The sequence below is a fragment of the Hylobates moloch genome, unplaced genomic scaffold, assembly GCF_009828535.3.
Source record: "Hylobates moloch isolate HMO894 unplaced genomic scaffold, HMol_V3 SCAFFOLD_3, whole genome shotgun sequence".
Lineage (NCBI taxonomy): Eukaryota > Metazoa > Chordata > Mammalia > Primates > Hylobatidae > Hylobates > Hylobates moloch.
The window spans coordinates 68,324,020-68,351,204 of record NW_026652278.1 but is presented as its reverse complement, the minus strand read 5'-3'; the positions used below and the strand labels follow the sequence as shown (position 1 = coordinate 68,351,204).

At 54.1% G+C, this 27,185-nt stretch overlaps 2 protein-coding genes across 22 annotated transcripts; one reads left to right on the top strand and one right to left on the bottom strand.

The window, feature by feature from the left end:
- Positions 1–679: 679 nt before the first annotated feature.
- Positions 680–16,052, top strand: NDST2 (N-deacetylase and N-sulfotransferase 2). 12 transcript variants are annotated; one of them, XR_009212818.1, is made up of 17 exons: positions 1,200–1,315; positions 1,589–1,692; positions 3,777–5,119; positions 5,307–5,394; positions 5,688–5,842; positions 6,021–6,206; positions 6,467–6,595; positions 6,727–6,909; positions 7,640–7,736; positions 8,481–8,604; positions 8,749–8,923; positions 9,130–9,300; positions 9,408–9,480; positions 9,713–9,815; positions 11,943–11,999; positions 14,505–14,742; positions 14,975–16,052. XR_009212818.1 is itself a non-coding variant. In XM_058436390.1 (15 exons), exons 3-15 carry the CDS (start codon positions 4,115–4,117, stop codon positions 10,047–10,049), a joined length of 2,652 nt encoding a protein of 883 aa, XP_058292373.1. In that variant the 5' UTR covers positions 680–1,025; positions 1,589–1,692; positions 3,777–4,114; the 3' UTR covers positions 10,050–10,588. The 12 variants fall into 12 exon arrangements, 4 of the variants coding, with proteins under 4 accessions (XP_058292373.1, XP_031996220.1, XP_058292372.1 ...); XR_009212815.1 differs by having other exon boundaries at positions 1,201–1,315; positions 9,408–9,517; XR_009212816.1 differs by lacking the exon at positions 11,943–11,999.
- Positions 10,705–26,903, bottom strand: ZSWIM8 (zinc finger SWIM-type containing 8). 10 transcript variants are annotated; one of them, XM_032140259.2, is made up of 27 exons: positions 26,407–26,708; positions 23,668–23,821; positions 23,301–23,395; positions 22,952–23,124; positions 22,667–22,774; positions 22,454–22,535; positions 22,199–22,319; positions 21,332–21,533; positions 21,021–21,196; positions 19,967–20,661; positions 19,668–19,864; positions 18,804–18,935; positions 18,477–18,656; positions 18,191–18,374; positions 17,883–17,981; positions 16,894–17,018; positions 15,549–15,789; positions 15,292–15,450; positions 14,959–15,187; positions 14,494–14,783; positions 14,111–14,334; positions 13,075–13,563; positions 12,308–12,491; positions 12,030–12,206; positions 11,744–11,863; positions 11,308–11,418; positions 10,705–11,182 (listed from the first exon to the last, which is right to left on the bottom strand). In XM_032140259.2, exons 1-27 carry the CDS (start codon positions 26,612–26,614, stop codon positions 10,722–10,724), a joined length of 5,616 nt encoding a protein of 1,871 aa, XP_031996150.1. In that variant the 5' UTR covers positions 26,615–26,708; the 3' UTR covers positions 10,705–10,721. The 10 variants fall into 10 exon arrangements, with proteins under 10 accessions (XP_031996150.1, XP_031996115.1, XP_031996159.1 ...); XM_032140224.2 differs by having other exon boundaries at positions 19,668–20,661; positions 26,407–26,903; XM_032140268.2 differs by having other exon boundaries at positions 11,308–11,486; positions 19,668–20,661; positions 26,407–26,900.
- Between the last annotated feature and the right edge of the window lie 282 nt (positions 26,904–27,185).

Sequence of the window (27,185 nt, the reverse complement as noted above, 5' to 3'; positions counted from 1 at the left end):
GAGGTTTACGGCCAGAGGCGTAGATTTTAGCAGGCTGGGTTACCAGGTTGGAAAGAATACCTCCTCCTACTCCCTTTGGATCCTTTTGAGAATAAAACTTCCTCATGCCTGTAATCCCAGTACTTTGGGAGGCCGAGGCGGGCGAATCATGAGGTCAGGAATTCGAGACCAGCCTGGCTAACATCGTGAAACCCCGTCTCTACTAAAAAATACAAAAAATTTAGCTGGGCGTAGTGGCGGGCGCCTGTAATCCCAGCTACTCGGAAGGCTGAGGCAGGAGAATCGCTTGAACCTGGGAGGGGGAGGTTGCAGTAAGCCGAGGTCGCGCCACTGCACTCCAGCCCAGGCGACAGAGTGAGACTCCGTCTCAAAAAAACAAAACAAAACAAAAAAAAGACTTCCTCATAAACAGCCTCCAACCAGCGCTCGGTGCTGTGGAGGCGAGGCGGGGCGGGGCGGGGCGGGGCGGGGCGGGGCGGGGAGGGAGAGTGAGTTCCCTGGGAGCCGGCTGAGGGCCTCGCCCCGCCCCTGGTCCCGCCTCCGGCTAGGCTGCTCCGCCTCTTCCCCTCCCCTCCCCCGAGTGGGCCGGCCCGGCTCCCCCTCCGCGGGGCTGAGTGGATGAGCCCAGGCCTGAGCCCGCCCCTGCTCCGAAGTCGCGGTCCCCGACGCTCGGCCGGCGGTGCCATCGCGCGGGGAGGAGGGGGTGCGCTTCCGCGGGCGGGGCGCGGAGCCCGCCGTCTCGGAGGCCGCGGCTCGGCCCGGCACTGCGGAGGGCCGCTTGATTTCCCGGCACCCAGGTCGCGCGGCTGCTAGGGCCGGAGCCGGTGGATCCGAGCGGGTGCCACCAGCGGCGGCGCGCCGCCTCCCCCGGTGGGAGCGGTGGTTGGGCCAGGCTGCGGCAGAGCGTTCGCTCGGAGATGGCGGAGCAGCCGCGACGCGGCCCGTGGCCCCGAAAACAGGGAAGCCGGGCAGCCCCGGGACGCGGCGGAGCCCGGGGACAGCGGGGACGCCGCCCAGTCCTCCGGGTGAGCCGCCCTTGAGGAGACCCCCCCCCTACGGTCGCGCTCAGGCCCCCCCAACGGACTCCCCTGGATGTTGCCACCATCACCACCCGCAGGGTCGTCCCGGGCGGCCCAGCGTGCGCCGTGCCCCGGGTCCTTTCCGCCGGCCTCCCTCAGAACTGCCTCGCTCCCCTCCGGACCTGGCGGGCTCTCTTCTTCCCTCAGGGCTCTCCCAGCCCAGAGGCTGTCTCGATGTCACCCCAGAGTCGCCGCCGCGCGCCCGTGGCCCCTTCCCCTTTGGTGTCCCACATCCGGTGCGCTCTTCGCATACACCTGTGCCCCCGTCTCCTCTCGGCGGGGCCCCTCCACCGGCCAGCCCCGGGCCCCCTCGGCGCCCGCAGCCTCTGCGCCGCTTCTCCGGCCGTCCTGGCCTCCCCAAGCCCGGGCCCGGCCCCCGTCTGGCTTCGCCATCCTCAGAGACCTCCCTCACACACCCACCCCGCCCAGCCCTACTGGCCCTCAGTGTTCACTGGCCCGGCCTGCGGCGCTCCCGGCGCCCCTTCCCTAAACCTTGCTGCTTCTTCCAGATATGAAGCTAAAATGCAGCGGCTAAGAACGGGGCTCTGGAGCTTGACAGGCCTGACGTGGAATCCCAGCCCTCCCACCAACTGAGCTGTGTGATCCTGGGCAAGTTTCTAAGCTTCTCTGAGTTACTCATATGTGAAATGGGGATAATGGAGCATGTACCTTTTCCCTACCTCTTAGGGCTGGTGTGAAGATTAAATATATGTGAAGCTCTTAGAAGAATGGCTGGCAAGTTGTAAGTTCTCAAATACGGGGTGATACACCCTGAGTATCAGCTTCTCGTCAGTGACCTCCTCACTACAATGTTTTCTCTAAAGTTGCATCAAATTCTTAGCATTCACTCCTTCCCGTCACCATTTTGATCCTCTGCCCCAGCTCTCTTCTCGTGTTGTTTTACCTAGGCCAAAGCTGAACTGTTTTATTTTATTTTATTTTATTTTATTTTTGAGCCAGAGTCTCGCTCTGTCACCCAGGCTGGAGTGCAGTGGCACAATCTCAGCTCACTGCAATTTCCGCCTCCCAGGTTCAAGTGATTCTCCTGCCTCAGCCTCCTGAGTAGCTGGGACTACAAGCGCCCATCACCACGCCCATCTAGTTTTTGTATTTTTAGTAGAGATGGGGTTTCACCATGTTGGCCAGGCTGGTCTCGAACTCCTGACCTCAAGTGATCACCCACCTTGGCGTTTCACAGTGCTGGAATTACAGGCGTGAGGCACCACGCCTGTCCTGAACTGTTTTTAAATAATCTCTGTCAATTCTGAAGGACCTCGGCTCTGCCTTACCACCCCTGAGATGTGTGCGTTTGGGGGTGGGTGGTAGAGCGGGATTGCCAGCCTTGCAAGGAGGCTGAGGTGGGGATAGTGACAATAAAGCTTACAGAAGCAGTTGATTTAAGAAAAAGAACAGACTCAGGAGGCTGAGGCCGGAGGATTGTCTGACCCCAGGAGTTCAAGACCAGCCTGGGCAACATAACAAGACCCCTATCTATAAAAAAAATTAAAAATTAGTAGGGCGTGGTGGTGCAAAGCTGTAGTCCCAGCTACATGGGAGGCTGAGGTGGGAGGATCACTTGAGCCCAGGAGTTTGAGGCTGCAGTAGGCTATGATCACACCGGCACACTGTATCCTGGGTGACAGAGCAAGACTCTATCTAAAAATAATAAAAGAGATCCCCAAAATTAGACCTCCTTAAAACTGTGGCTTCTGATCACACTGTCCTCTTTCCTTCTGTCATTGGTTGGATGTGACTTAAGCTCCTGTTGCTCTCTGTCATCCAGTCCTTACTCAAGTTGTTCTGTTTGTGTAACTGGACTCAATACCTCATGTCTCTCCAGGCTAGCTCAAGGACTCTTCTGAGCTGTTTAGGAATAGGGTTGTAGAACCACTTAGGCTAAGTTAGGAAGGAGAACTAGAGTGGACTCAGCTGTCTGGCTTTTCTCAGCACCCAGTGTGTGGCCTGCTCAGGGGTTACATTTTTATCTCCTGACTGGCAAAGTTGAGGTGAAGGTCAGGGGCAGGTAATGTTTCACAAGCAACGGGTAAGGGAGTCCCTAAGTTCTGGGTTTGGAAACTGGAAGAATGATTACCTATCATGAGGATTGCTCTTTCCTTTTGAACTCACCCACCATAGTGTCCACCTGACTGCAAGTTCGTTAACACTGTTGGCTGTGATACTGGGTTTGATTGATGAGGAAGATTAACAGACTCATGAGTTCCTTATCTGATATTTCGTTGGAGCATGGGACTTCTGAAGACTTCCGGGGCTTTCCGTCCCTTCCTCACAGAAAGATCAGAGCTGTTGCTGGCTGGCCAGCTGCTCAGTCATGGGCTAGGAACTCCTTTCAGAGCAGGCCTGTTTTTAGCCTCCCAGGATATTTAGCCTCTTGTCGATGGGAGATTTGTTCCTATCATTTGCATATACTGCTCCATCTCTGAGCTTTGCTTAGAGAGGAGAATTTGGACATTCATTTGGGTATTCTAAGAAAGGGAAAGGGAACAAGCTGTGAAGCTAAGGTATAGGACTCAGCTTGTAGATTCTCCTACAGGAGACTTTTTTTTTTTTTTTTTTTTTTTTTTTTTGAGAACAGATTATCCAGTAAGCAGGAGGTAAGAGATGGGATGGGGAGGAGAATGGATTAATGACAATTTCAGAGGGAGGAGTAACCCACTGATTTCTCTGTCTTACAGGTAGAGGGGAAGAGACTGAACTTTGCTGACCTTTGATGTGAGGCGCTCAGCCAGGGCCAAGGGGAGAGCCTGGCAAGATTTGCAGCCTGAAGCCATGGGCCAGGGGGCCATGGTGACCTGAGACTAGTGGACTCTGTATAGTTGTCCCCTGCTTCCCCTTCTACCTCCCCTACCCTATACTAAGGGGACTCATCTCCACCTCTTAAGGAAACTCCCCCTGAGGGAATCCCTGTCCCCTATTTTCCTATCCTTCTACCCTTCCAAGACAGTCCTAGCCTATAGAACTCCTACCTCCCATCCCCTGAGGTGGTCCCCATTCCTCCCTCCCTTCCTCCCCCCGCCATGCTCCAGTTGTGGAAGGTGGTACGCCCAGCTCGGCAGCTGGAACTGCACCGCCTCATACTGCTGCTGATCGCTTTCAGCCTGGGCTCCATGGGCTTCCTGGCTTATTATGTGTCCACCAGCCCTAAGGCCAAGGAACCCTTGCCCCTGCCCTTGGGAGACTGCAGCAGTGGTGGGGCAGCTGGTTCTGGCCCTGCACGGCCTCCAGTTCCACCTCGGCCCCCCAGGCCTCCAGAGACAGCTCGAACTGAACCCGTGGTCCTTGTGTTTGTGGAGAGTGCATACTCACAGCTGGGGCAGGAAATTGTGGCCATCCTGGAGTCTAGTCGTTTTCGTTATAGCACTGAGTTGGCACCTGGCCGAGGGGACATGCCCACATTGACTGATGATACCCATGGCCGCTATGTCTTGGTCATTTATGAGAACCTGCTCAAGTATGTCAACCTGGATGCCTGGAGTCGGGAACTGCTAGACCGGTACTGCGTGGAGTATGGTGTGGGCATCATTGGCTTTTTCCGAGCCCACGAGCACAGCCTACTGAGTGCCCAGCTCAAGGGCTTTCCCCTTTTTTTACACTCAAACTTGGGGCTCCGGGACTACCAAGTGAATCCTTCTGCCCCGCTACTGCATCTCACACGCCCCAGCCGCCTAGAACCAGGGCCACTGCCTGGTGATGACTGGACCATCTTCCAATCCAATCATAGTACATATGAACCAGTGCTTCTTGCCAGCCTTCGGCCAGCTGAGCCCCCAGTGCCAGGACTAGTTCTTCGTCGGGCCCGGCTTCCCACTGTGGTACAGGACCTGGGGCTTCATGATGGCATCCAGCGGGTGCTCTTTGGTCACGGCCTTTCCTTCTGGCTCCACAAACTTATCTTCGTTGATGCTGTTGCATACCTCACTGGCAAGCGCCTCTGCCTGGACCTTGACCGCTACATCTTGGTAGACATCGATGACATCTTTGTGGGCAAGGAAGGGACCCGCATGAAGGTGGCTGATGTTGAGGTCAGTCTTGTTACTTAAATTTTTTTCTTAGAAGCTGTTCACACTCTGGCCTGTCAGACTCCCTTCCTTGATTCTGAGCTTGTCATAGGTCACTCCCTGCCTTTCCAAGCTGGAAGAATGCTACTTCTCATGTATTTCCTGTTCAGTGTGCTCTCCTGATTTCTCTTGTCCCTGCTACTCTTCCCAGGCTCTGTTGACCACCCAGAACAAACTCAGGACCTTAGTCCCCAACTTCACCTTCAACTTGGGCTTCTCGGGCAAGTTCTATCATACTGGTGAGCTTATTCTCCTACTCCTTTGGCATATCATAGCTTGACCTGTCCCTTCACTGTCCACCTCCCTGGGCAGACAAGTTGGAGAAAAGGGTCAAGGTTTGGGGTCAGACTGCTGTGAGGAGCTAGTGGTGGGCATGAATTTAGGTTCACATGGGTGGCTGGATGGCAAGTTGGCAGTGGGGCAAATAGAAAGTCTTAGGCAAGGATCAGGGATGGAAGGTGGTCAGTGTTATTACAAAATAAAGGAGGGAACGGGCTGACTGGCGTGGTCAGTGGTCAGCGTGTGGTCATAGGGACAGAAGAGGAGGATGCAGGGGACGACATGCTGCTGAAGCACCGCAAAGAGTTCTGGTGGTTCCCCCACATGTGGAGCCACATGCAGCCACACCTCTTCCACAATCGCTCCGTGCTGGCTGACCAGATGAGGCTCAACAAACAGTTTGCTCTGGTGAGACCCTTGGATCTCTTCCCCATACTTTCTCCCAGCCATGCTTCCTTTTCTACCTTCCCCTAATGGGCTACCCTTTTCCTGTCCTTTGCGTTTTTATTTGGAGGCTTCCCCACCCTCTTTACCCTCTACTCCCCAAACCTCACCAGGTCCTGGTGAGAGTCTATGCCATTCCCAGGAGCATGGGATTCCCACGGACCTGGGGTATGCTGTGGCCCCCCACCACTCGGGCGTGTACCCCATCCACACGCAGCTCTATGAGGCCTGGAAATCCGTGTGGGGCATCCAGGTGACCAGCACTGAGGAGTATCCCCATCTCCGCCCTGCCCGCTACCGCCGTGGCTTCATTCACAATGGCATTATGGTGAGGGACTCCCAATACAAGCTTGAATCAAACTCTCACATTTAGACAGCTTTTAACCTGCATTGACCTATGTTCTCTATCAACTGCCAGTCCAAGTATGGGGGTACATAATTGGGGGTAGAAAGGTGAAAAAATTTTAACACCCTCAGTAAGAGCTTTATTGCTGTAACTTCAGACTCAGTCCTCTATAAATCCCAGTGTCCTCCATCTACTTCTCATTCTATCTTTCAAATCTCATCTGTTTTTTCTTTTCCCTCCAGGTGCTGCCCCGGCAGACATGTGGCCTCTTCACTCACACAATCTTCTATAATGAGTATCCTGGAGGCTCTCGTGAACTAGACCGGAGCATCCGAGGTGGAGAGCTCTTTCTGACGGTGCTGCTTAATCCGGTAAGGTGCTGAGAGGAAGGGCTAGAAGATTGGAGAGCCAAGGTGTTTGCAGGCTGGGACCTTTACTCACCAAGGCTAATTCAGAGGTGGGGTAGGCTCTCCAAATCTGACATGCAGGTACCCCCTTACAGATCAGCATCTTTATGACCCATCTGTCCAATTATGGAAATGACCGGCTGGGCCTGTACACCTTTGAGAGCTTGGTGCGCTTCCTCCAGTGTTGGACACGGCTGCGCCTACAGACCCTTCCTCCTGTCCCGCTTGCACAGAAGTACTTTGAACTTTTCCCTCAGGAGCGAAGCCCCCTTTGGCAGGTAAAGGTGGAGCTCAGTCTGATGAGAGACATGATAGGGGTGGAGTGTTTGTTGTTGTTGTTGTTGTTTCTTTGAGACAGAATCTCGCTCTGTCACCCAGGCTAGAGTACAATGGCACAATCTCTGCTCATTGCAACCTCCACCTCCCAGGTTCAAGTGATTCTCCTGCCTCAGCCTCCCCAGTAGCTGGGATTACACGTACCCGCCACCACGCCCGGCTAATTTTTTGTATCTTTAGTAGAGACGGGGTTTCACCATGTTGGCCAGGCTGGTCTCGAACTCCTGACTGCAGGTGATCCACCCGCCTCAGCCTCCCAAAGTGCTGGGATTACATATGTGAGCCACTGCGCCCAGCCGGGGTGGGGGTTTAAGAAAAGACTAGGCTAGGCCGGGCACGGTGGCTCACGCCTGTAATCCCAGCACTTTGGGAGGCCAAGGCAGGCAGATCACCTGAGGTCAGGAGTTTGAGACCAACCTGACCAACTTGGAGAAACCCCGTCTCTACTAAAAACACAAAATTAGCCGGACATGGTGGCACATGCCTATAATCCCAGCTACTCAGGAAGCTGAGGCAGGAGAATTGCTTGAACCCAGGAGGCGGAGGTTGCAGTGAGCCGAGATCATGCATTGTACTCCAGCCTGGACAACAAGAACGAAACTCCATCTCAAAAAAAAAAAAAAAAAAAAAAAAAAAGACTAGGCCTTATCTGATTATTGGCCCTGGCTTCAGAATCCCTGTGATGACAAGAGGCACAAAGATATCTGGTCCAAGGAGAAAACCTGTGATCGTCTCCCGAAATTCCTCATTGTGGGACCCCAGAAAACAGGTGAAGTATCCTTATCTAACTTCTCTTGCCCTGCCTTAAACCCAAAGGATCCTTTTGTCAAGGAACTCTCTTCTCTCTCCAGGTAATCACAGGAATGAAAAAAGTATTTTTAATTTTAATAAAACAATTTTTTTTTTGAGATAAGAGTCTCACTTCTTCGCCCAGGCTGGAGCACAGTTGCACGATCTCAGCTCACTATAACCGCCACCTCCCGGGTTCAGGCAATTCTGCTCAGCCTCCCCAGTAGCTGGGATTACAGGCAGGTGCCACCACACCTGGCTAATTTTTGTATTTTTAGTAGAGACGGGGGTTTCACCATGTTGGCCAGGCTGGTCTCGAACTCCTGAGCTCAAGTCACCTCCTGTCTTGGCCTCCCAAAGTGCTGAGATTACAGGCATGAGCCACCACACCCGGCCTTAATTTGAATTTTTAAGAGAGAAAAGAACTCCTTTTATGCCCACCCCTCATTGATCCAGTCTCTTGAGGCAGTGATTCCTAACCCTGGTTGTATATCAGAATCATGTGGTGTTTTTACAAGATCCGCAAGTCATTCTGGTGCACAGTTAAAGCAGAGAACCACTGTTTTAGCCCTTCCCTGGGCCTCTCTCAGACTTGCCTCCTATCATTGTAGTTTGGCCGTAGGGGATTTTCCTACCCAGAGTGGTTATTTTTTCACTTCCTTCAGGCTTATGCTGTTGAGCTGGCTTCCCTCCCACAATGGCCTGGTCTTTCTCTCCCATTTAGGGACTACAGCTATTCACTTCTTCCTGAGCCTGCACCCAGCTGTAACTAGCAGCTTCCCTAGCCCCAGCACATTTGAGGAGATTCAGTTCTTCAACGGCCCTAATTACCACAAGGGTATTGACTGGTGAGACTGGGCCCCATTTGAATGTTCCTCAGAGGAACACTCCCTTCCCCCAAAATACCCCATTCCAGCTTCCCTCAGCACAGACTTCTGGCCACTTCACTCTGCATATTTTTCTGCTTCTCTCTCTTCTGTGCTACTTCCTAGGTACATGGATTTCTTCCCTGTTCCTTCCAATGCCAGCACTGATTTCCTATTTGAAAAAAGTGCCACCTACTTTGACTCAGAGGTTGTACCACGGCGGGGGGCTGCCCTCCTGCCACGAGCCAAGATCATCACAGTGCTCACCAACCCTGCTGACAGGGCCTACTCCTGGTACCAGGTCTGCCTGAAGCTGGGGACACACAGGCTAAAGGTTGGGGAGAGGGGACAGTGACTGCTAGAGAGGGAGAAAGGAGTGAGGGTAGAGAAACTTAACTAGTGCCTTGGGGACAGGTACCCATGCTGTGCTGTCACCAGACCAAGCGTAAGGGCAGAATAATACTGTCAAATCACCAGTCCTTCACCTTCCTTCTCTTTGTCCTTCAGCATCAGCGAGCCCACGGAGACCCAGTTGCTCTGAACTATAGCTTCTATCAGGTGATTTCAGCCTCCTCCCAGACCCCTCTGGCACTACGCTCCCTGCAGAACCGCTGTCTTGTCCCTGGCTACTATTCTACCCATCTACAACGCTGGCTGACTTACTACCCCTCTGGACAGGTATAATCCCCACAAGAGCCCTCAGTGGGGTTCCCCTTCCCCTCTTCTTCCCTTCAGCCCTGAGGCTTCTTAGGAATATAGAGGGAACCACATCCCTGTCCCTTTAGTTGCTGATTGTGGATGGGCAAGAGCTGCGTACCAACCCAGCAGCCTCAATGGAGAGCATCCAGAAGTTCCTGGGTATCACACCCTTTCTGAACTACACACGGACCCTCAGGTGGGAGAGCATGACCCAGGGGAGGAGTACTGTGTGGGAAATGGGGAAGCAGGTTGACCATGTCTGTTAGAGACATAGATTTACTCTGTCTCACAAGGAGAGACGTGTCCCTGTGGGCAGGGAGGGGCATTGTGCATTTATGGAACTTGAGTTTCTCTTTTCCCTGCCACCTCATGGCCTCTTCCTGTTGAGCAGGTTTGATGACGATAAGGGATTTTGGTGCCAGGGACTTGAAGGTGGTAAGACTCGCTGTCTAGGCCGGAGCAAAGGCCGGAGGTATCCAGATATGGACACTGAGGTAAGTAAAGCCAGGGGCAGGGGAATCCCTCTCCACTTCCAGGATCTGATTCTGTGTCCCACTAGTGTCCCACTTCTTACCATTTCTGCCTTCATTTTCTCCTGTCAGTCCCGTCTTTTCCTTACGGATTTTTTCCGGAACCATAATTTGGAGTTGTCGAAGCTGCTGAGCCGGCTTGGACAGCCAGTGCCCTCATGGCTTCGGGAAGAACTGCAGCATTCCAGTCTGGGCTGATGTCCCAGCCTCCCGTACCAGCAAAATGCCCCCTGCTTCCCTAAGGGGCAGGTCCAGAGCAGGGCCCACAAGGGGGATTAGAGTGGCCTGGCCCCTCCCCCTCTACCTCAGTAGCCCCCAGGCCTGAGATGGCTGAGAAGGGAAGGGTATCCTTTTCCCACAGTTCTGGGGCAAATAAAGGGGCTTCCTTTGGTACCCCACATAATAGTACTAGGTATCTTTGACCCATCATCTTGGGAGGTGGGGAGGAATGAGAGGGTCCAGGCAGGGTGTAGGGGAATGTATTAGTCCAATGAGATTTCCCTCTTCATCCACAGCAGTGTATCTATCTATACCTGGCTATGGGAGAGACCCCTTGCATGGGAGGGACCCCTTGCTATGGCCCCTTTAGCCAGGCAGTGGGATCTACCTGTGGCCCGGCCTCCCTAATGTCATTCACATTGAATGGGGATGAGGTCGGACAGTGGCTCATAGAGCTGAGTATGAGCCCTAGCTGTGGGCTAGAAATGTCCTTAATAAACATCCTTATTTTTCTGTTTTGTCTGCCTCCCTGGAGTGGGAAAAACCTAGACTAAAGCAAGTGTCAGAAGTTTCCCCCCAGTTCAAGGTTCATCTGCACATGGAGTTTGGAAAGAAGGGAAAGGCCCAGGTCGACTAGAGTAAAAAAGGAGTTTATATATTTATAAATGCCAAATAAATACCAGAGGCCACCCAACGCCCCCTCCCAGACAGGGCTGTCTCCCCCAGCCCTAGGCTTCTAGGGTCTGAGACATCTTGGCCCCAAGCTACAGCCCAAGAGCAGCTGTCAGTCTGGGCTACCAGGGAACTGAGTGAGGATGATCTGTCCAGCCAAGTTTCACTCCCCCTGTGTGAGGGGCCCCCATAGCCACAGGCCTGGGTCCCTGTATAGGACCCTAAGAGTGAAAGACTCAGGGGGAGAAGGTGGCCATCTCGAGTGAGACCCGCTGCCATAGCTCCTTGGTCTGTTTGCTGCGCTTGAGGTTCTGTAGGATGTCGTTGAACTGCATCATGCCCATAGGCGTCAGGCAGAAGGCGCTGCGGGCGCTCCGGATCGCATTCACAAAGTCGTCGTAGTCCGCAGGAGTCAGGTGAATCAAGCGGTGGTGGATGTACTGGAGAAGGATGTGTGCAGGATGAGCCTTAGTACAAAGCACAGAACGAGGCCCTGCCTCCCTTCCCTCTGGTCCAAGACCACCCAGGAAGTACTCCACCCTGCTCCATAATTCTAGGTTGTCACCTGCATGTATGCCTGCTGGCAGCGCTGCACCAGTTGGTGGAAGGCCGGGGCACGCAGGTGGTTGTGGGCATGAGCGGGACTCAGCCGCTGCAGCGTCTCCATGACGATCTCCTGCAGCACAAACGGGCTCAGCACCCCCTTGGCTGCCCCCACACAGAACTGGTGCACGTAGTTCACTCCTGGGGGGCAGGGGGAGGGGCATGAGACGGGGGTGGCCACCTCTGCCCTAGGGACCCAACTTACAGATCTCAGCTCTGGCCTGGCAGAGAGCCTCCCTCCACCCCAGGAGCTGAGGTAACCCTCCGCCCCCCGCGCACGCACACATACCCGACCAAGGCCTCAACTCTGAGCAAGAGCTAGGAAGGAGGTCTGGGATAAGGAAGGTGGGGAGAGCAGGTTGGGGGGGGGCAATGGTCCTAGGGAGGGGAGGTGTTACCCAGCTTTGCTGCCAGCCCCAGCAACCATTTGACATCATCAGTGTAGGGGGGGGAGCGGGAGAAGTTGTTGGGGTGATCGTTGTGTGCCCGGCGACCCAGCATCTCCAGTGCCAGCATTCCTGGGAGATGATAAGGGTGGGCACATGGTAGGGTGTATCCTCTTCACCCTTTACCCCAACCTGCCACCTGACCCCACAGTAAACAAATGAAGAGCTAGAGGAAGGGTCCTCTGAAGAGCCACTGGCACAACTACAGGTAGGAGCACAGAAAGGGATGTCCTCTCACCAACACGGTAGGCAGCATGCAGGTGGTGCAGGCTGTGGGGATTGACTGGCTGACTGTGTGTCTCCTCCTCGGGCGGTGGAAAACCTCCGCTCACCAGAGGGCTGGGCTGTGTGGTCAGGGCAGGCAGTGAGGCACCCTGGATGGCTGGAAACGTGGATGCTGGATGGACACTGCTCACTAAGTGGGGTGAGAGCCATGTGAGGAACTCAGAGCCCAAAGAGAGACAGAGAACATTCCCTCCCCACCTCCCCTGCCCAGTGTGCCTCCCCTCCATTCACCTGTTCCCTGGCCCCACAACTCACAGGCCACACTGGTGGGCAGTGTAAGCCCTGGCTCTGTGTGGTAGGGATGTACTGTGATGGGTGCCATGGAAGGGACGGGGAAAGACACAGCAGTGGCAGCAAGTGAGGGAGGAGTCACTGAATAAGGGTACTGAGCCCCCAGGAATGCAGGATGCACACCCTAGGGGCAGGAAGAAGAACAGGGGGAAAATGCCAAATTTGATTAGTATGTTGCTCTCCTGCTTCACCCCCACAAGCTGCTATCCTGCCTTTTTTTTTTTTTTTTTTTTTTTTTTGAGACAGAGTCTCGCTTTTTTTTTTTTTTTTTTTTTTTTTTTTTTGAGACAGAGTCTCGCTCTGTCCTCCAGGCTGGAGTGCAGTGGCACAGTATCGGCTCACTGCAACCTCTGCCTCCCAGGTTCAAGTGATTCCCATCTCAGCCTCCCAAGAAGCTGGGATTACAGGCATGCACTCAGCTAATTTTTAGTAGAGACAGGGTTTCCCCATGTTGGCCAGGCTGGTCTCGAACTCCTGACCTCAAGTGATCCACCCACATTGGCCTCCCAAAGTGCTGGGATTACAGGCATGAGCCACCATGCCCAGCCGTCATTTCTTATTTTAGTTGGGCTGGGTCCCCCAGACTCCCACCACCTCACCAGGACTCTCGGACTGCCCAATTATACTCCCAGAATACTCCACTCCAACCCCCTATGAATTCCCAGTATTTTCCCATGCCTTGCCCCCCAGCAGAACACTGGTCTCACCTGTGGGTATGCAGAGCTGGGCACAGGGAAGACTGCAGGCCGGGGCATGTGAGGCATGGGGTGGGCGGGGTGAGCTGGGTGAGTGAGGTACTGAGGGCTACAGGGCAGGTGGGGCTGTAGAGCAGTGTAGGGGTGCAGGCCAGGGGAGTGGCCATGCCCCAGTCCTGGACCCGGGTACAAACTAGACCCCACCGAGATGACGGGCACCACTGTGGCTGCTGCTGTCACTGCCGCCGCCGCCACTGTAACCGGCTCAGTCCCTGGGCCCCCTCTACCCTCAGGCATACCCCGCCCAGCCTCCCCAGCTGCCCTGATCCCACTGGCACTACAGCTTGTAGCCCCTTCACGGGCTGTGGAAGAGCCACCTGCAGTTTGCTCATATAGCCAGAACCACTGGTGAGCAACCTCAAACAACACTTCAGGGTACACGCCCCCACCCTTAGCTGCCTCTTCCACTGCCATGCAGGCCTTCTCCAACATCAGGTTGTCCTGGAAGAGAGGGGCACAGAGTGTTAAGGGGGAAAGGCCTTTACCACATGGATGGTGTTAGATGAGATTCCAATGTCTCCCTCAGAGCTGTCCCATTCCCAGGGAGGCATCAGAGGTCAGTGTCAATGCTTAGAGTCTGTTATCAAAGCAGTGAGTGCTTCACACACTGAATAAATACTGACCAAAATGAGTCAAGACCCAGGTTATAGTCCCAGTTCCAAACTAATTTAACAGCCCCCTCCCATTCAAGTCTTATATGTATGAGGCCTTCCCTAAGTTTTCTACCCTGAGTGATCATCTTGGTCCCTGAACTGTAGGCCTCCATTTCCTTATCTGTAAAATAGAAATAAATCTAACCTTTGAGTTGTAAGGTAAAGGAAGATGGGTGTGAAAGCACATTAATCGGTAAAATGTCACCATGAGAGGACCAACAATCAAATGTAAACTCCAGGATACGGGAATCAAGAGCTGAGCCCTTAGCTTTCCCATGCCCAACCTCCCTGCCCAGATGCCCCAGAAGAGGTTCCCAGATTGCCCGTAGAAATACCTGTTCCTTGCACTGCACCAGGGCCCGCTGGATCTCATTAGGGTTCAATGCATGGGCATGAGGCAGGCAGCTCAGGGCCAGCTCTGCTGCTGCCCTCACCATATTGGAGTCTCTTGCCCGTGATGCCCTGTCAGCCAGGGATGCAACCTCAGGGGGTGTCAGGTGCCCATCCCAGCATTCTACCAGTATAGTCAGGGCTGCGCTGCCTATCTCCATGGCCTGGCCTTAGGGGAAAGGAGAGAAGGGCAGATTTGGGTTAGTGTGGGCACCACTGGGGTGTGAGAATAATGTCTTTTTATCAGATCAGTAACCCCACAAAGACAAGGCTCTTATCCCCACCAGTTAATCCCCCTTCCATACCCAAGTCAGGTCAAATGATTTACCTGTAATCCAGGAAACGTGGGAAGAATAAGTACGTGAGAGCCAGTTGGGAGAAACAAAGTTGTGCAGGCCAAGGGCATAAAGCCCAATCTCGAAGGCGCAAAGGTGCAGGTTGCGGTGAGGACCCTGGTGGCCCCCTGAGGAAGATGGATGTGTGAAAATGGAAGTGCTGCTGTTGCCCCCTGCCTTGATCAGCACTGTCTTCGCCAGCTCGAAGTAGAAGTGTGCAGCTGCCTCTGATGGCTGATTGGGTACATGAGGGGCATGACTCTCGGGGCGGCGGCCCTTGTACCTGAAGGGGCAATGGGGTAGGGACGGGGGTTGGGGTTTCTTTGAAATGGGTATCCAGGTAGGTTGGGAAGGACCAGGGAAAGTGAGGATGCTGGGAGACAATGGTTGGATTGCACTAGGGGTGTGGCTCTGAGGGTGGGCCAGATCAGGGAAGATGGGGAGTTCTTCCCACTGACCTGCCAACTTCAACAGTCTTCGCCCGGGCTCCTCCACTGGCACTGGCCCGGCGACTTCCACTGGAGGATGAGGAGCCCAGGGAGTCCGAAGAAGAGCTGCTAATGCTGTCACTGTCCTGACCTCGACCCCAGGAGGTGGGGGCCCAGCCCCCTCGAAGTGGTCTCCGACTTAAGGTGGGGGAACTATCCGATGTTGTTTCAGGGGCACTGCTGTCAATGCTGGCCATGCCTAGCCCCCAAGAGAAGTCAGTCTCAGAAGTCAGGAGTCCCAGATGTTAGACTCCAACCTTCAGGATTATCCTTCCCTTTATGCTAGCCCACAGGCTGTCCTACCTGTGTGCTTCTTCTTAGGCCGTCCTGGGGACCCCCATCCCCGTCCATTATAGCCTCCACGACTGCCAAGTGCCAAGCGGCTAGGAACCTTCCCTTCTGGCCTTGGGGTCAAAGCTGCCTCAGATGGAAGACCCTCACAGGGGGAATGTGGGGAACTCTCTAGGTGAGGAAAACAGGACGCTGGGATGAGCCCAGGAAAGGGGACCTCAACATAGCTCCATACCATTCATCCCCCCTGCCCAGTGCCCCCACCTCACCAGGCACATTCTTCTCTGTGAAGCCCTCAGTGGGGCCTGGCCCAGCCCCTGCCACACTCCCTGGTTGAGCAGGCCCTGCAGAGCCTGAGGTCAGTGGTTGCAGGGCCCCTGGGGCAGATGGGCCCCCGTGCTTTGAAGGAGACCTCTGGCTGGCTGTGGTTGGGCGGCTAGATGAGTAGAAAGAACTCAGCGTCTGTGGCTTATGTGTCTGACTCTCTCGGTCCAAGAGTTTGTCTAAGATCTGGAAGACAGAAGCAGTGACCTCCAGAGAAGCAGTGACAGGATGCCCTTTAGCTCCTGACTTCTATTACCTTCCTTTCTCCTTGAAACGGCCAATTGCTACATCCTCAGGGAGACTTCCCCAGTTACAACCACAGGATGACCTCCTGGTTTACATGTCTTTTTGTAACTTATTCAACCCCAACATATCTTGGTATCCTCCATTAACACCACAGGGCAGAATATACTGATAGTCAATAAATACTGAAATAAGTGAATGAATGACTTTATGCCCTCTGCTTCTCTTCTTCCACCCCATGCCCAAGCACTCTTATAAGAACAATTGGTCTTCTCTTATTCTTTATGAGATGTCCCCAAGATTCCCTACTTACCTCCTATGGGCAGAAGAGCACTTTTCTTTTTTTCTTCTTCTTCTTTTTTTTTTAAGAGACAGGGTCTCGCTCTGTTGCCCAGGCTGGAGTGCAGTGGTATGATTATAGCTCACTGTAGCCTCAAACTCCTGGGCTCAAGCAATTCTCCCACCTCAGCCTCCCGAGTAGCTGGGACTACAGGCGTGCGCCACCATGCCCGGCTAATTTTCTAATTTTTTGTAGAGACAGGGTCTCACTATGTTGGCCAGGTTGGTCTCAAACGATCCTCCCGCCTCTGCTTCCCAAAGTGCTGAGATTACAGGCATGAGCCACTGCACCCAGCCTAAAATAGTACTTTTCTCATTGTACTGGAAATTCCCTGAGAAAGGTAGTAAAATGTGCTCTCTTTCTCTGCCTGTCAAAGGCCCCAGTACCTTACCTTTTTTTTTTTTTTTTGAGACAGGGTTTCGCTCTGTCACCCAGGCTGGAGCGCAGTGGTATGAACCCAGCTCATTGCAACCTCTGCCTACTGGGTTCAAGCAATCCTCCCACCTCAGCCTCCCGAGTAGCTAGGACTACAGGCATGTGCCACCACGCCCAGCTGCTAATTTTTTGTATTTTTTGGTAGAGACGGGGTTTCGCCATGTTTTCCAGGCTTGTCTCGAACTCCTGGGCTCAAGCCATCCACCCACCTCTGCCTCCCAAACTGCTGGGATTACAGGCGTGAGCCACCGCACCCAGCCCCAGTCTCGTACCTTCTTAAGCTTGGCCTGGTCGTCCTTGTAAGTGATCATTAGTGCTAATGCCAGGTCACCCTTCTCCCGACGTGTGCCTTCACATAACAGGGGATGTTCTGCCTCGCTCACTGTTGTCTTCATGCCTGTGAGAAAGAGGACCTTATGGGGATTGAGAGTAGACATAATTCCCAAGACAGCAAAGGTAAGAGTCCAGGGTTCCCAAGCCATCAGCATATGAGGTAAGGGGTTCCCTCAGTCCAACCCACGTCACCTATAGAAGTCCTCGTTGACTATTATATCCAGCCTAAGCTCTGGTGTGCTTTTTAAAACCTTCATAACCAGGTCCAATCTGCTTACCCAGCATATACTTACCATTTTAGGGAAGCTAGCCTCCTCATTCTCATGAAAACTTGACTGCATTGTGTGTTTACTCATGGTGTTCGCTGGTCTAGGACCTACCGATCTTTTAACCCAATTCCATATTCTACCACTTCCCTTAGGCCTTTCCCTAGATTTTTGTTTTACTGCCCTTACAATACCCAACACCCATAGCACACAACTTTTTTTTTCTTTGAGACAAGGTTTCACTCTGTTGCCCAGGCTGGAGGGCAGTGGTGCAATCACGGTTCACTGCAGCCTCAATCTCCAGGCTGAAGCAATTCTCCCACTTCAGCCTCTGGAGTAGCTGGCAGCACAAAGCATGTGCCACCACACCTGGCTAATTTTTTTTTTTTTTTTTTAGTGGAGATGAGGTCTTGCTAGGTTGCCCAGGCTGGTCTTGAACTCCTGCTTCAGCCTCCCAAAGTGCTGGGATTACAAGCATGGGCCACCACGCCCGGCCATATAGCACACATTTTTGCCCTGAATTCCTGTCTTACAGGCACTAGTTGGCTCACACATGTCATCCTGACCTTCCCATTACCATGCAGCCCTTCAAAACAAGGCACAGGTCTCATGTCCTTCAAGACCTGAACCAGGCTTAGCTCGTTGATGTGCTCAAGACTCACCCAAGGCAGCAACTGCTGCTTCAAATCCCAGCTCCTCATCCCCAGGTGTCTCGCTGTTCCAGTTGCGACTTGGGGGCCGGGAACCTGTGGGAGAAACCACTGTATAAAAGTTGGGGTAAGTCAGGCAGACAGAAGTATCATGCACGGGAAAAACGCAAGGGAACCCAAAATCCTCATCATCACAGACCTACCCATGAAGCTGCCTGATGGGTCCTAAAGGTGATTCAGAACCTTGGGGTTCTTGGTTTTCCTTATAGAAAGCTACCCCTACCCCAGTTCCCCACTTACTGTAGGGTCAGGCACCATACCTGGAGCACAGAGAACGTCAAAGATGAAACTGGCCAACATGAGAGGCAACACAGGCCGATAGTCACAGAGTGTCCCCTCCCGAAGCTCCTCTGCCCGGCACCGCATGGTACTCATCTCGCTTGGACCCAGAGGGATCTTCTTGAGCAGGGCAGCCACCTCAGACTCCTGGTATGCCAGCTTCACCTGAGGGCACAGGAAGGAGCTCAGACCTCTGGTGTATCAATAGAGATCAAGGTGCAAGACTCTAAAGAGACTGAAATACAAGGCTGAGATGGAGCCTCTGACCTCCAAGGCCTTGGTAGAAGCTGGAGGCCTCTGTAGCTCCAAGGCAAACATGCCAACTCGGAAGGCCAGGTTGTGGTGCTCTGGACGCTCACTTAGCACTGTCAACAGGAAGGCCGCCTTGCTCAGGGTATTGGTAGCCACCCAGGTCTGACGGCTCGTGGATACCTTGTTCTTCTTGCCCTAGAAAGGGAAGAAACACAGGAGACAGGCAGATGATTCTGACTTACTTTGGTGGAGATAGAAGGAGGCTCTCACTTGGGGTGGGGCATGGGAGCTGGTTGGGGGTAAGTGGGGGAGGGGAAGGTAGAGGAAGGGGGTCTCTCTCACCTTGGCAGGGGGCGGCTCTACCTTGAGGTCGGGTGGGTTGGCTAGCAGATCCTGGGCAAGCTCCACAGTGAGACGGGAGGCCTCATTGCTATAGCCATGCGCATGCAGGGCCTCAGCACAGGCAAACAGTACCTGGAGGGAGGACATGGGACCAGACAGGTTAAAGTCCCAACTTCCAGGAGCAGGACATCATGCTCACTCATGCAGCCAACATTCCTTGAACACTTGCTACATGCCAGGCCCTGTGCCGCTCCATAGGAGCTCTGGTTAGAGACACAGATACATAAACACACACACCACTGTGATGCCAGCTATTACGGGGAAAGGTCAAGAGGAAGCAGGTGGGATATCTTGGGGCACAGGGACAGTATCAGAGAGACTCCCTAGAGGAAGTGATCTTTAAGATCCCTGAGACCTGAAGGAGAAAACACGGGCTAATGGGGAAGAGCATTCCAGGCAGAAAGGTCAATCTGTCCAAAATCCTGAAGGCAAGAGAGAGCATGGCAGCATGAATGGTTCAGCTGACTGGAGTGCAAAGGACAGAGCAGCCAAGTGAGGCTGGCAAAGCAGGCAAAGACCAGATCAAGTGGACCCTCATAGGTCATGCCAAGCACTTTCATTTTATCGTAAGGGCAACAGGAACCCATTGAAGGGTTTTAAGCAGCAGAGTGACACCATCACATTTCAGGAAAATCCATGTGGAAGTAGTAAAGTGAGTAGACTGAAAGCAGGGAGGCCAGTTCGGCGCCTGCAACAGGGTTCTCACAGTCCTGCTGATGGTTCTGACACTCCCAACTAGAGCTAGTCAGCCCCTCCCAGCTGTGGCTAAGGTGCACCTAGCCCTCCCTCCTCCCATCCCCTCACCTCCATGCGACTCTCCTGTTCCAGTGGCTTCAGCCCAGCAAACAGGTCGTGCTCCTCCCCAGCCCCGCCCTCGGCCTTCTCTTCCTCGCCCCCAGCCCCATCTTGGGCATTCAGATAGTATGCCTGGTAGTCATCATCCTCCTCTCCAACTGCAGGGGCTGCCTCTTTGGTTTTGGGAAGCCCATTGCCACTCTCATCTGTAGAAGGGAGGTCGTCCTGGGTACAGACATCCCCAGGCAGTAGGCCAGGGGGGCCAACAGAGGCTGTGGGAGGCTCAGGCCCTTCCGAGAAGTACACACCACCATCTTCTTCGTAAGTATCTGGGGGCTCAGGAAGGAAAGTGGAAGGGCCTCGGGAGCCACCATGGAGAGGACAGGGTGGAGGGCTCTCAGGGAATCCCCCGAAGGTGCTGGCCTCTGCGCCCAGGGCCAGGCTGCTGTCATCCAGGCTCATCTCGGCCAGGTCCGGCTCCAGGGAGCTGTCTTCACTGCTCAGCCGTCGCTTGCTTCCGCCACCTGCTGAGCCCTTGCTCCCACTGCCAGCCCCACCCAGTGCCTTAGCTTTGCCCCCACCTGGACCCATCTTATGTAGAGCTTTATCTCCCCCTTCAGCTGAGAGGCGGCGGAGACCCCGCTGTGATGAGGGGACCCCCTCACCCAAGCCCTTTCGCTTGGTCCCAGGCTCCTTGGGCCGCACAGCTGGCTCAGCAGGAAGGGGTCGGGGCCGGTCCCGGGATTCCTCCAGGCCCCCAGAGCGGGAGGCACCTGGCCGAGAGGGCAGGGCCCGGGCCCAGCACAGTGCCAGCTTCCTGTCAGTGCCGCTGTAGGTGACACCAGGAAGCGGGTAGGCCTCTTCCCAGTTGAAGTAGCAGGCCTCCACCGCTGGCCGGAAGCCAGGGAAGAGCCGCTCCAGCGTCTTCTTGTGTTGGCCCCGCTTGACATTCTCAATCACCTTCAGTTGCCACTGCCGCAGCTGTGTACACAGTTCCCGGCGCCTGTGGGAACAAGGGGCAGGAGGCTGCTGAGGGGCTACTGGGAAAGGATGGGCATGGAGTATGTGTACGCCCCAAAGAGGGGCACAGGGAAAGGACACAGGAAAGTACTTCTTGACCCAGCCCCATAAGCATCACTGAAACACTGGAGAATTTTGAAAAGTGGGTATTATTTAGGGGAGGGAAGGATGAAAGCCTCTCAGAAAAAGGACTCATAAATCACTGCTAACACCAGTGCTCAGCACCTCCCGTTTCCCGAGGACTAAAATCATGGTATGTCTGTGCAAACAAGGAGATGAAGGCTCAGTCTGTCCTGAGCTGGCCCAGGCTCAGTTCTGTGGTGAGCCTCAGGGGAGACTCACCGCTGGGGGCTGAGTGCAGGGTCCAGCACGGCCAGCCTCCACAGTGTGACCATCTCATCACACATGCTGGCACAGGCATGGGCTGCCACCTCTGACTGCCCGTTGCTACGGCCCGTGTGCCCACTGGCACTGCTGTGTGAGGCTGAGGTACGAACGCTATACCACCAACCTGTTATCTGGAGACAAAGAAGGCTGTGAGCTGCACCTGAGAGCTCAGAGAAAGGCAGAGTAGCCCTCCCAGAGTCCATTTCAGCAAGAGGAGGATGAGGCAGAGGGAGGGAGAGAATGAGCCCCCAACGCTGGGTGATTACCTGTTCATAGGTGAGGCACTGGTCAGTGAGGATTTCCAACAAGGGGGCAGCATTGCTGTCCCTCCGCTTGAACATCTCCCGCACGATGCTTAGCAGGTTCCAGACGCCCTCTGGCTCACGGCCCCTCAGAGGGCGCAGCAGACATGCCCATTCAGCAGCGGCTGGCGGCTCCGTGGAAGACAGATACATGGAGTTCACATCACTGTAAAAGCAGAGGAACAGAAAACCATGACAGTAAGACGGGGCTGAATGAAACCTAAAAGGGCTTCTGTCCCCAAAATACAGAAGATAGAGAGAAAAGGACATCTGTAACATATTTTTTTTTTGAGACCAAGTCTTGCTCTGTCACCCAGGCTTGAGTGCAATGGCGCGATCTCACCTCACTGCAACCTCCGCCTCCCGGGTTCAAGCGATTCTCCTGCCTCACCCTCCCAAGTAGCTGAGATTACAGGCGCCCACCACCACGCCTGGCTAATTTTTGTATTTTTAGTAGAGATGGAGTTTCGCCATGTTGGCCAGCCTGGTCTTGAACTCCTGACCTCAGGTGATCTGCCCACATCAGCCTCCCAAAGTGCTGGGATTACAGGTATGAGCCACCGCCCCCAGCCACAAAAACTCTTTAAATCTTTCTCTGCCTCCATTTCCTGATCCATCAAAGGAAGAAAAGGAACTCTTGCTAGGTAAGAGCAGACCACTCTGTGACTGTACAAGGTCATCATCTTCCATCAATTCGTTAGTGACAACTGTGTGCCAGTTCAGGGAATAAAAGGTAGGGGTCACAGTCATGAACAGAAGAAAGGATCTGTCATCAGCCTGAGGGACACTCCCCCTCCACCACAAACACAGGTATGCAGAGATCCGATTTACCTGAAGACCACAGGGGAGGGGCCACAGAACTTGTGCAGTGTCTTCTTGATGTTGTCAGTGAGTGTCGATTCATCCAGATACCAAGTACTCTGGTCCGATGCTGAGGGCCCTGCTGTGGGGTCTGAGGATGACAGGCAGTCAGTCACCTAGAGATAGGGGCCTGGATTCGCCCGACAACAGCAAGCCTTGAGTAAATGGCGCTCTGCACTACAAGCTTGCTTTCTTCCTACTGCCAATCTTTCTCACCACACTCACCCGGAGCTCCACACACTGTATTGATGGCTGTTGACTGGGAAGACAGGAGTTCGTCCAGGAGACGCTGAGCTGTGGGGAGGATCTGAGGGAGAAAGAGACAGAGGCAGGCAGAACGCGGCCTAGGTGAACCCATGGAGGCCTGGGCCTAACAGGAAGACTGCTATGCAGCCTGGCCCGGAGCTAATTGCAGGAGGGGGTGCCGACCTCACCCACCTGCTGAGGGAGCTCACTGATGAGGTACTGAGCAAACTTCTGCAGCTGGTCCCTCTGTAGCCGGGACAGGGACTCTGAGACTGGGGCTCGCAGGCAGACTGCAGAAGCCTGAAGGGGACACAGAGAAAAATGGAACAATCTGAGAACAGGCTTGCTGGAGCTGGAGCTGGGGGACAGAGAGGCAGAGCAGGGGAGGCGAGGGGGCTCACACTGTAGCCAGGCATGCAGCAGAGAAGAGGGGGATGGAGTGTAGGATAGGGCCGGGATAAATTGGGAGGGCCTCACGTTGTGGATGCGGAAGAGACAGAGTGCCACGACGTGGGTGCACCATTTGGCCCCAGCCCCACAGGTACAGCTGCAGGAAGTGACCCGGCAGCGGTCAAACATCACAGCCACGTTGTAGGCCCCTTTAGGAGGGACCATCTGAGGTGGCACCACTGTAGCACTCAGGTGGAACCCTGGGGAGAAATGGGGGCGTGGTCAGGGAGCGCTGTCAAGACCTGGGTATCTGCCCTTGACCCTGGCCCTGCAGTTATTCAGACAACATGCTCCAGCTTCTTGCGGTGTGTTCTTACTTCATAAGCCAGGGGATGGGAGGAGCAGGGTGTGCCACACGGCATGATGGCCCACTCACCTATCTGCAATGGGTCCTTCACAGCCCTCATGCGGAAGAGCTGATCCCCTCGCTGAAACTCATCCGCACTGCCATTGGCCAGGCACGAATACAGCCTGGGGGTAAAGAAGAGGACACAGCCACAACTCAGCAAATAACCTTTGGCAGACCCTGTCAGAGACCACAATGCCCTAGGCACTCTCTCCCCAGCCTCACTCCTTCCCCGGGGCGGCGGGTGCGGGGGAGGGAGCGGAATCCCAGGCAATCCCTCCCTTGTCTTCCTCTTACCACTGCCCCAAATACAATGTCTCCTTTGTTCTATGGGAAACCCAGCAGACAGTGTGGAGTATCAGGACCCCACTCCCCACCATCAGTCCTTTGGCCTCACCGAATGTCCTCTTCATTCTCAGGGAAGCTCCAAAAAGCAATTCGGAGCTGTAGCTGCTCAGGAACTGGTGGGTAAACTTTCTCCACCACTTCAAATGGGATGTGAAATGCCACCTGCTTTGCTGACAGCTCCACCAATGGGATCACCAGTCCATCTTTGCAAACAATGGTTGGGATCAGGGGAAAGAGAATAAGAAATGAAAAGGGCCATGGTTTCTTGGCACTCATGCCAGTGCAACATCCTGGGCCTCACCTTCACTATGAAAGAAAGAGGAGACCTGGATGAAAGTCCTAGGGATCCCCCTATCAGGATACACTAACCCTTAAGGCTCCACATGGGAAAGGGGAGCTGGACAATCCCCAGCCCACAGCCGGCTACACCTAAGGTCTAGAACAGAAGATACCAGAGATATATTAAGAAACTCCTGGCCAGACAGGTGCGTTCCAGGACCCTAGCAAGTAACCCTGCTCAGCATTGAATTTCCCATATTCCACGAGCATTTTAAATTCAAATTACATGGTTAATGTCTCTCCTCTGGCATTCTTGCCTCCGACTGCCTTTTTTTTTTTTTTTTTTTTAACCATCCCTTTTACTCTAGATGACTGTAGGCCCCCAGCTAAGGAGAAAAGATAGACCAGAGCCCAGAAGGGATCTCAAGAAGCACGAGAGGCCGGACCACTTTTGGCACACCTAAATGACAACTTCCCACACTGCAAACCCTCAAGGGGAGAGAGTTATCGCAGGGCACCTAGCTACTGCTGCAACTGGAATCACCTGGACTAAGATAAAGTTACCACTCGAGGTTTTCCACGGTGTTTTAATCAAAAAGCAGCGATAACATGACAAACTGTACATCTCACAAAATTGCTAGTCACATTAATAGATCAGAAAATCACAGAATTAAAAAGAAACTTTTTTAAAAAGTTAACCCCTTTATTTTTTTTTTTTATTTTTATTTATTTATTTTGAGATGAAGTCTCACTCTGTCACCCAGGCTGGAGTGCACTGGTGCCGTCTTGGCTCACCACAACCTCTCCCTCCTAGGTTCAAACTTTCCTCCCACCTCAGCCTCCCAAGTAGCTGAGATTACAAGCGGGTGCCACCACACCCAGCAAATCTTTTGTATTTTTAGTAGAGACGGGGTTTCACCATGTTGGCCAAGCTGGTCTCAAACTCCTGAGCACAAGTGATCCACCTGACTCAACCTCCCAAAGTACTGGGATTACAGGCACGAGCCACCACACCCAGCCAACCCCTTTATTTTAAAAGTGCGTGACTGAAGTGGGGGGATTGGGGTAATATGGCATGTTTTCCCAGATTTTAACCTGACCAGGAAGATACCAATATGTTAACAATCTTCATCACTATGACTTCAGTTACTTCCCTCAAAGTGAGGGGGCACTAAGCCCCAAGACCACCCACATACTCAAATATGAAAGAAGCTGGAAGGCCACAGAAGACCCACGGTAAAACTGCCTATGATCTGTGTGTGTTTGTGTGTGTGTACACAGGACATATCCTCTCTCCAACTGAAGCTGAATGCCACCACTCCGCCACTCCTAAAAAGTGATATATATGCCAGGCGCGGTGGCTCACGCCTGTAATCCCAGCACTCTGGGAGGCCAAGGCGGGCAGATCACCTAAGGTCGGGAGTTCAAGACCAGCCTGACCATCATGGAGAAACCCGGTCTCCACTAAAAATACAAAAATTAGCCGGGCATGGTGACACATGCCTGTAATCCCAGCTACTCGGGAGGCTGAGGCAGGAGAATCGCTTGAACTGGGGAGGCGGAGGTTGCGGTGAGCGGAGATCGTGCCATTGCACTCCAGCCTGGGCAACAAGAGCAAATCTCCGTCTCAAAAAAAAAAAAAAAAGTGATATATGTAAATTTCTCTCTGTCCCAAAGGAGCACCAGAAATCTCCACAAGCCAGTTTGGAAAACAGGACTCTTGGAAAGGCCTGAGTACAATCACATAAATTAAACATCTTAACTACTGAAAAAAGCCAGCTTCCACTGAGGACCAGGACAAAAACTGTGCCATGAGGAAGGCACAGCAGGCAAGTCCCAGCCTTGGCTTCTGACAGATATTTGACATGGCCAGAAGCAAAGCCTATGATCTAAACCTATGAACTATGGAATCTCTGGCAGGCCAATTCACCTCTATTTTCCCCTGGGTGGGATCCCTTCTTGGTGCTTCTGGGATCAGAGATGATCACCCCGAAGAAAGAAGCTTCCAATGCACTTTGCAATGCGGTGACAAGCCACAAGTGGTCACTTCTTCACAATCAGCCCCCTGCCCACATTCTCTTCTCTCTACTTTCTGGTATGCCTCAGACTGAACTCACTTAAGTATTCCCAAGTCAAAGACAAGATTCTTCTCCCTTATGCCATCTCTAAGGCAAAGGAGTGACAAAAGATTTACTTTCTGTCCACAGGATCTCCCTGCCACAGCGCGCGAGCGCGCGCGCGCGCACACACACACACACACACACACACACACACACACAGGTGTGGAGAAGCCAGCCCACCCCAGGAAGGCCGGAAAAGCGAGTTCTGAAGTCTGTTCTAAGCTTGGGACAGCTCCCAGTCGGGGACAGCTCCCGGCCGGGGACAGCTCCCCATTCTTCCCCTGGTTGAAGAGAGAGCTCTTGGTCGGGGACAGCTCCTGGTCCCGGACAGCTCCCGAGCGAGGCCCAAGCAGGGCCTGCCGCTCCTCTTCCCCCCAGCTCACTCTCACCTCGCATTCTGGTACCGCCACTGCCACCTCCGCCACCACCGCCAGTGGGGGAATTGGGCCCCGCTGACTGTTTGCGCCATCCCCGCCAGTTCTGGCAGAGGCTCTCGGCCTCGGAGATGAAGGAGCAGAGTGAATCCTCCTCAAAACGGTCCGAATCCTCGAATGAGAAGCGCTCTCCGTCCTCCCACTCTGCAAACATCAGCTCCATGGGGCCCGCACCCCCCGGGGCCGGGTCCCCCCCCGCGGATCCGGGGCCTGGGCCGCCGGCCGGGGGTTGAGGGGAGGCCCGGGGCCTGAGGGGCGAGCCGGGGCTGGGGGTGGCCGGGGCGCTCAGGGCGGCCGTGCCGGGCGAGAATCTCAGGCCTGAGAAAGAGACGGGACCGGGCCTCGCCCAACAGCGCGGTGCAAGCGGTGATCTTGGCCAGTCTCCGAGACTTAGGGCCGGGACGAAGCGCTCAGCGGCTGGGGCCTCTAGGCGGCTGCGGAGCCGCCTCCCCCATCAGCTGATCTGGACTTCCGGCCGCGCGGGCCACCACCACTTCCGCCCTCGCGCGCTCGGGATCCGGATCGGGTACGGGCGGATGTAGGGGACACGTTTATTTAATTGCTGCATTTGCTTTTTTTCCCTCGAGCCCACCCTCAGACACCATAAGAGGAAGCTAACCCCCAACGTTATACGAAGCAACTACAGATCCCAGCAATAACTCGGAGTCCGTAATGTCCCCAAGGAATAAACAGCCGCCATGCATGTTGGGAATTGTAGGCTGTCAGGAGAGGAC

Excerpts from the sequence above, each read along its gene's own strand:
- NDST2 (XM_058436390.1), top strand. The coding sequence starts at position 4,115 with ATGCTCCAGTTGTGGAAGGTGGTACGCCCAGCTCGGCAGCTGGAACTG. Across the intron at positions 7,737-8,480 it reads TGTGGGACCCCAGAAAACAG|GGACTACAGCTATTCACTTC; the intron begins GTGAAGTATCCT and ends TCTCCCATTTAG. Across the intron at positions 8,605-8,748 it reads TACCACAAGGGTATTGACTG|GTACATGGATTTCTTCCCTG; the intron begins GTGAGACTGGGC and ends GCTACTTCCTAG.
- ZSWIM8 (XM_032140224.2), bottom strand. The coding sequence starts at position 26,614 with ATGGAGCTGATGTTTGCAGAGTGGGAGGACGGAGAGCGCTTCTCATTC. Across the intron at positions 13,564-14,110 it reads TGGTGCAGTGCAAGGAACAG|GACAACCTGATGTTGGAGAA; the intron begins GTATTTCTACGG and ends CCTCTCTTCCAG. Across the intron at positions 11,183-11,307 it reads GCCAGCAGGCATACATGCAG|TACATCCACCACCGCTTGAT; the intron begins GTGACAACCTAG and ends ATCCTTCTCCAG.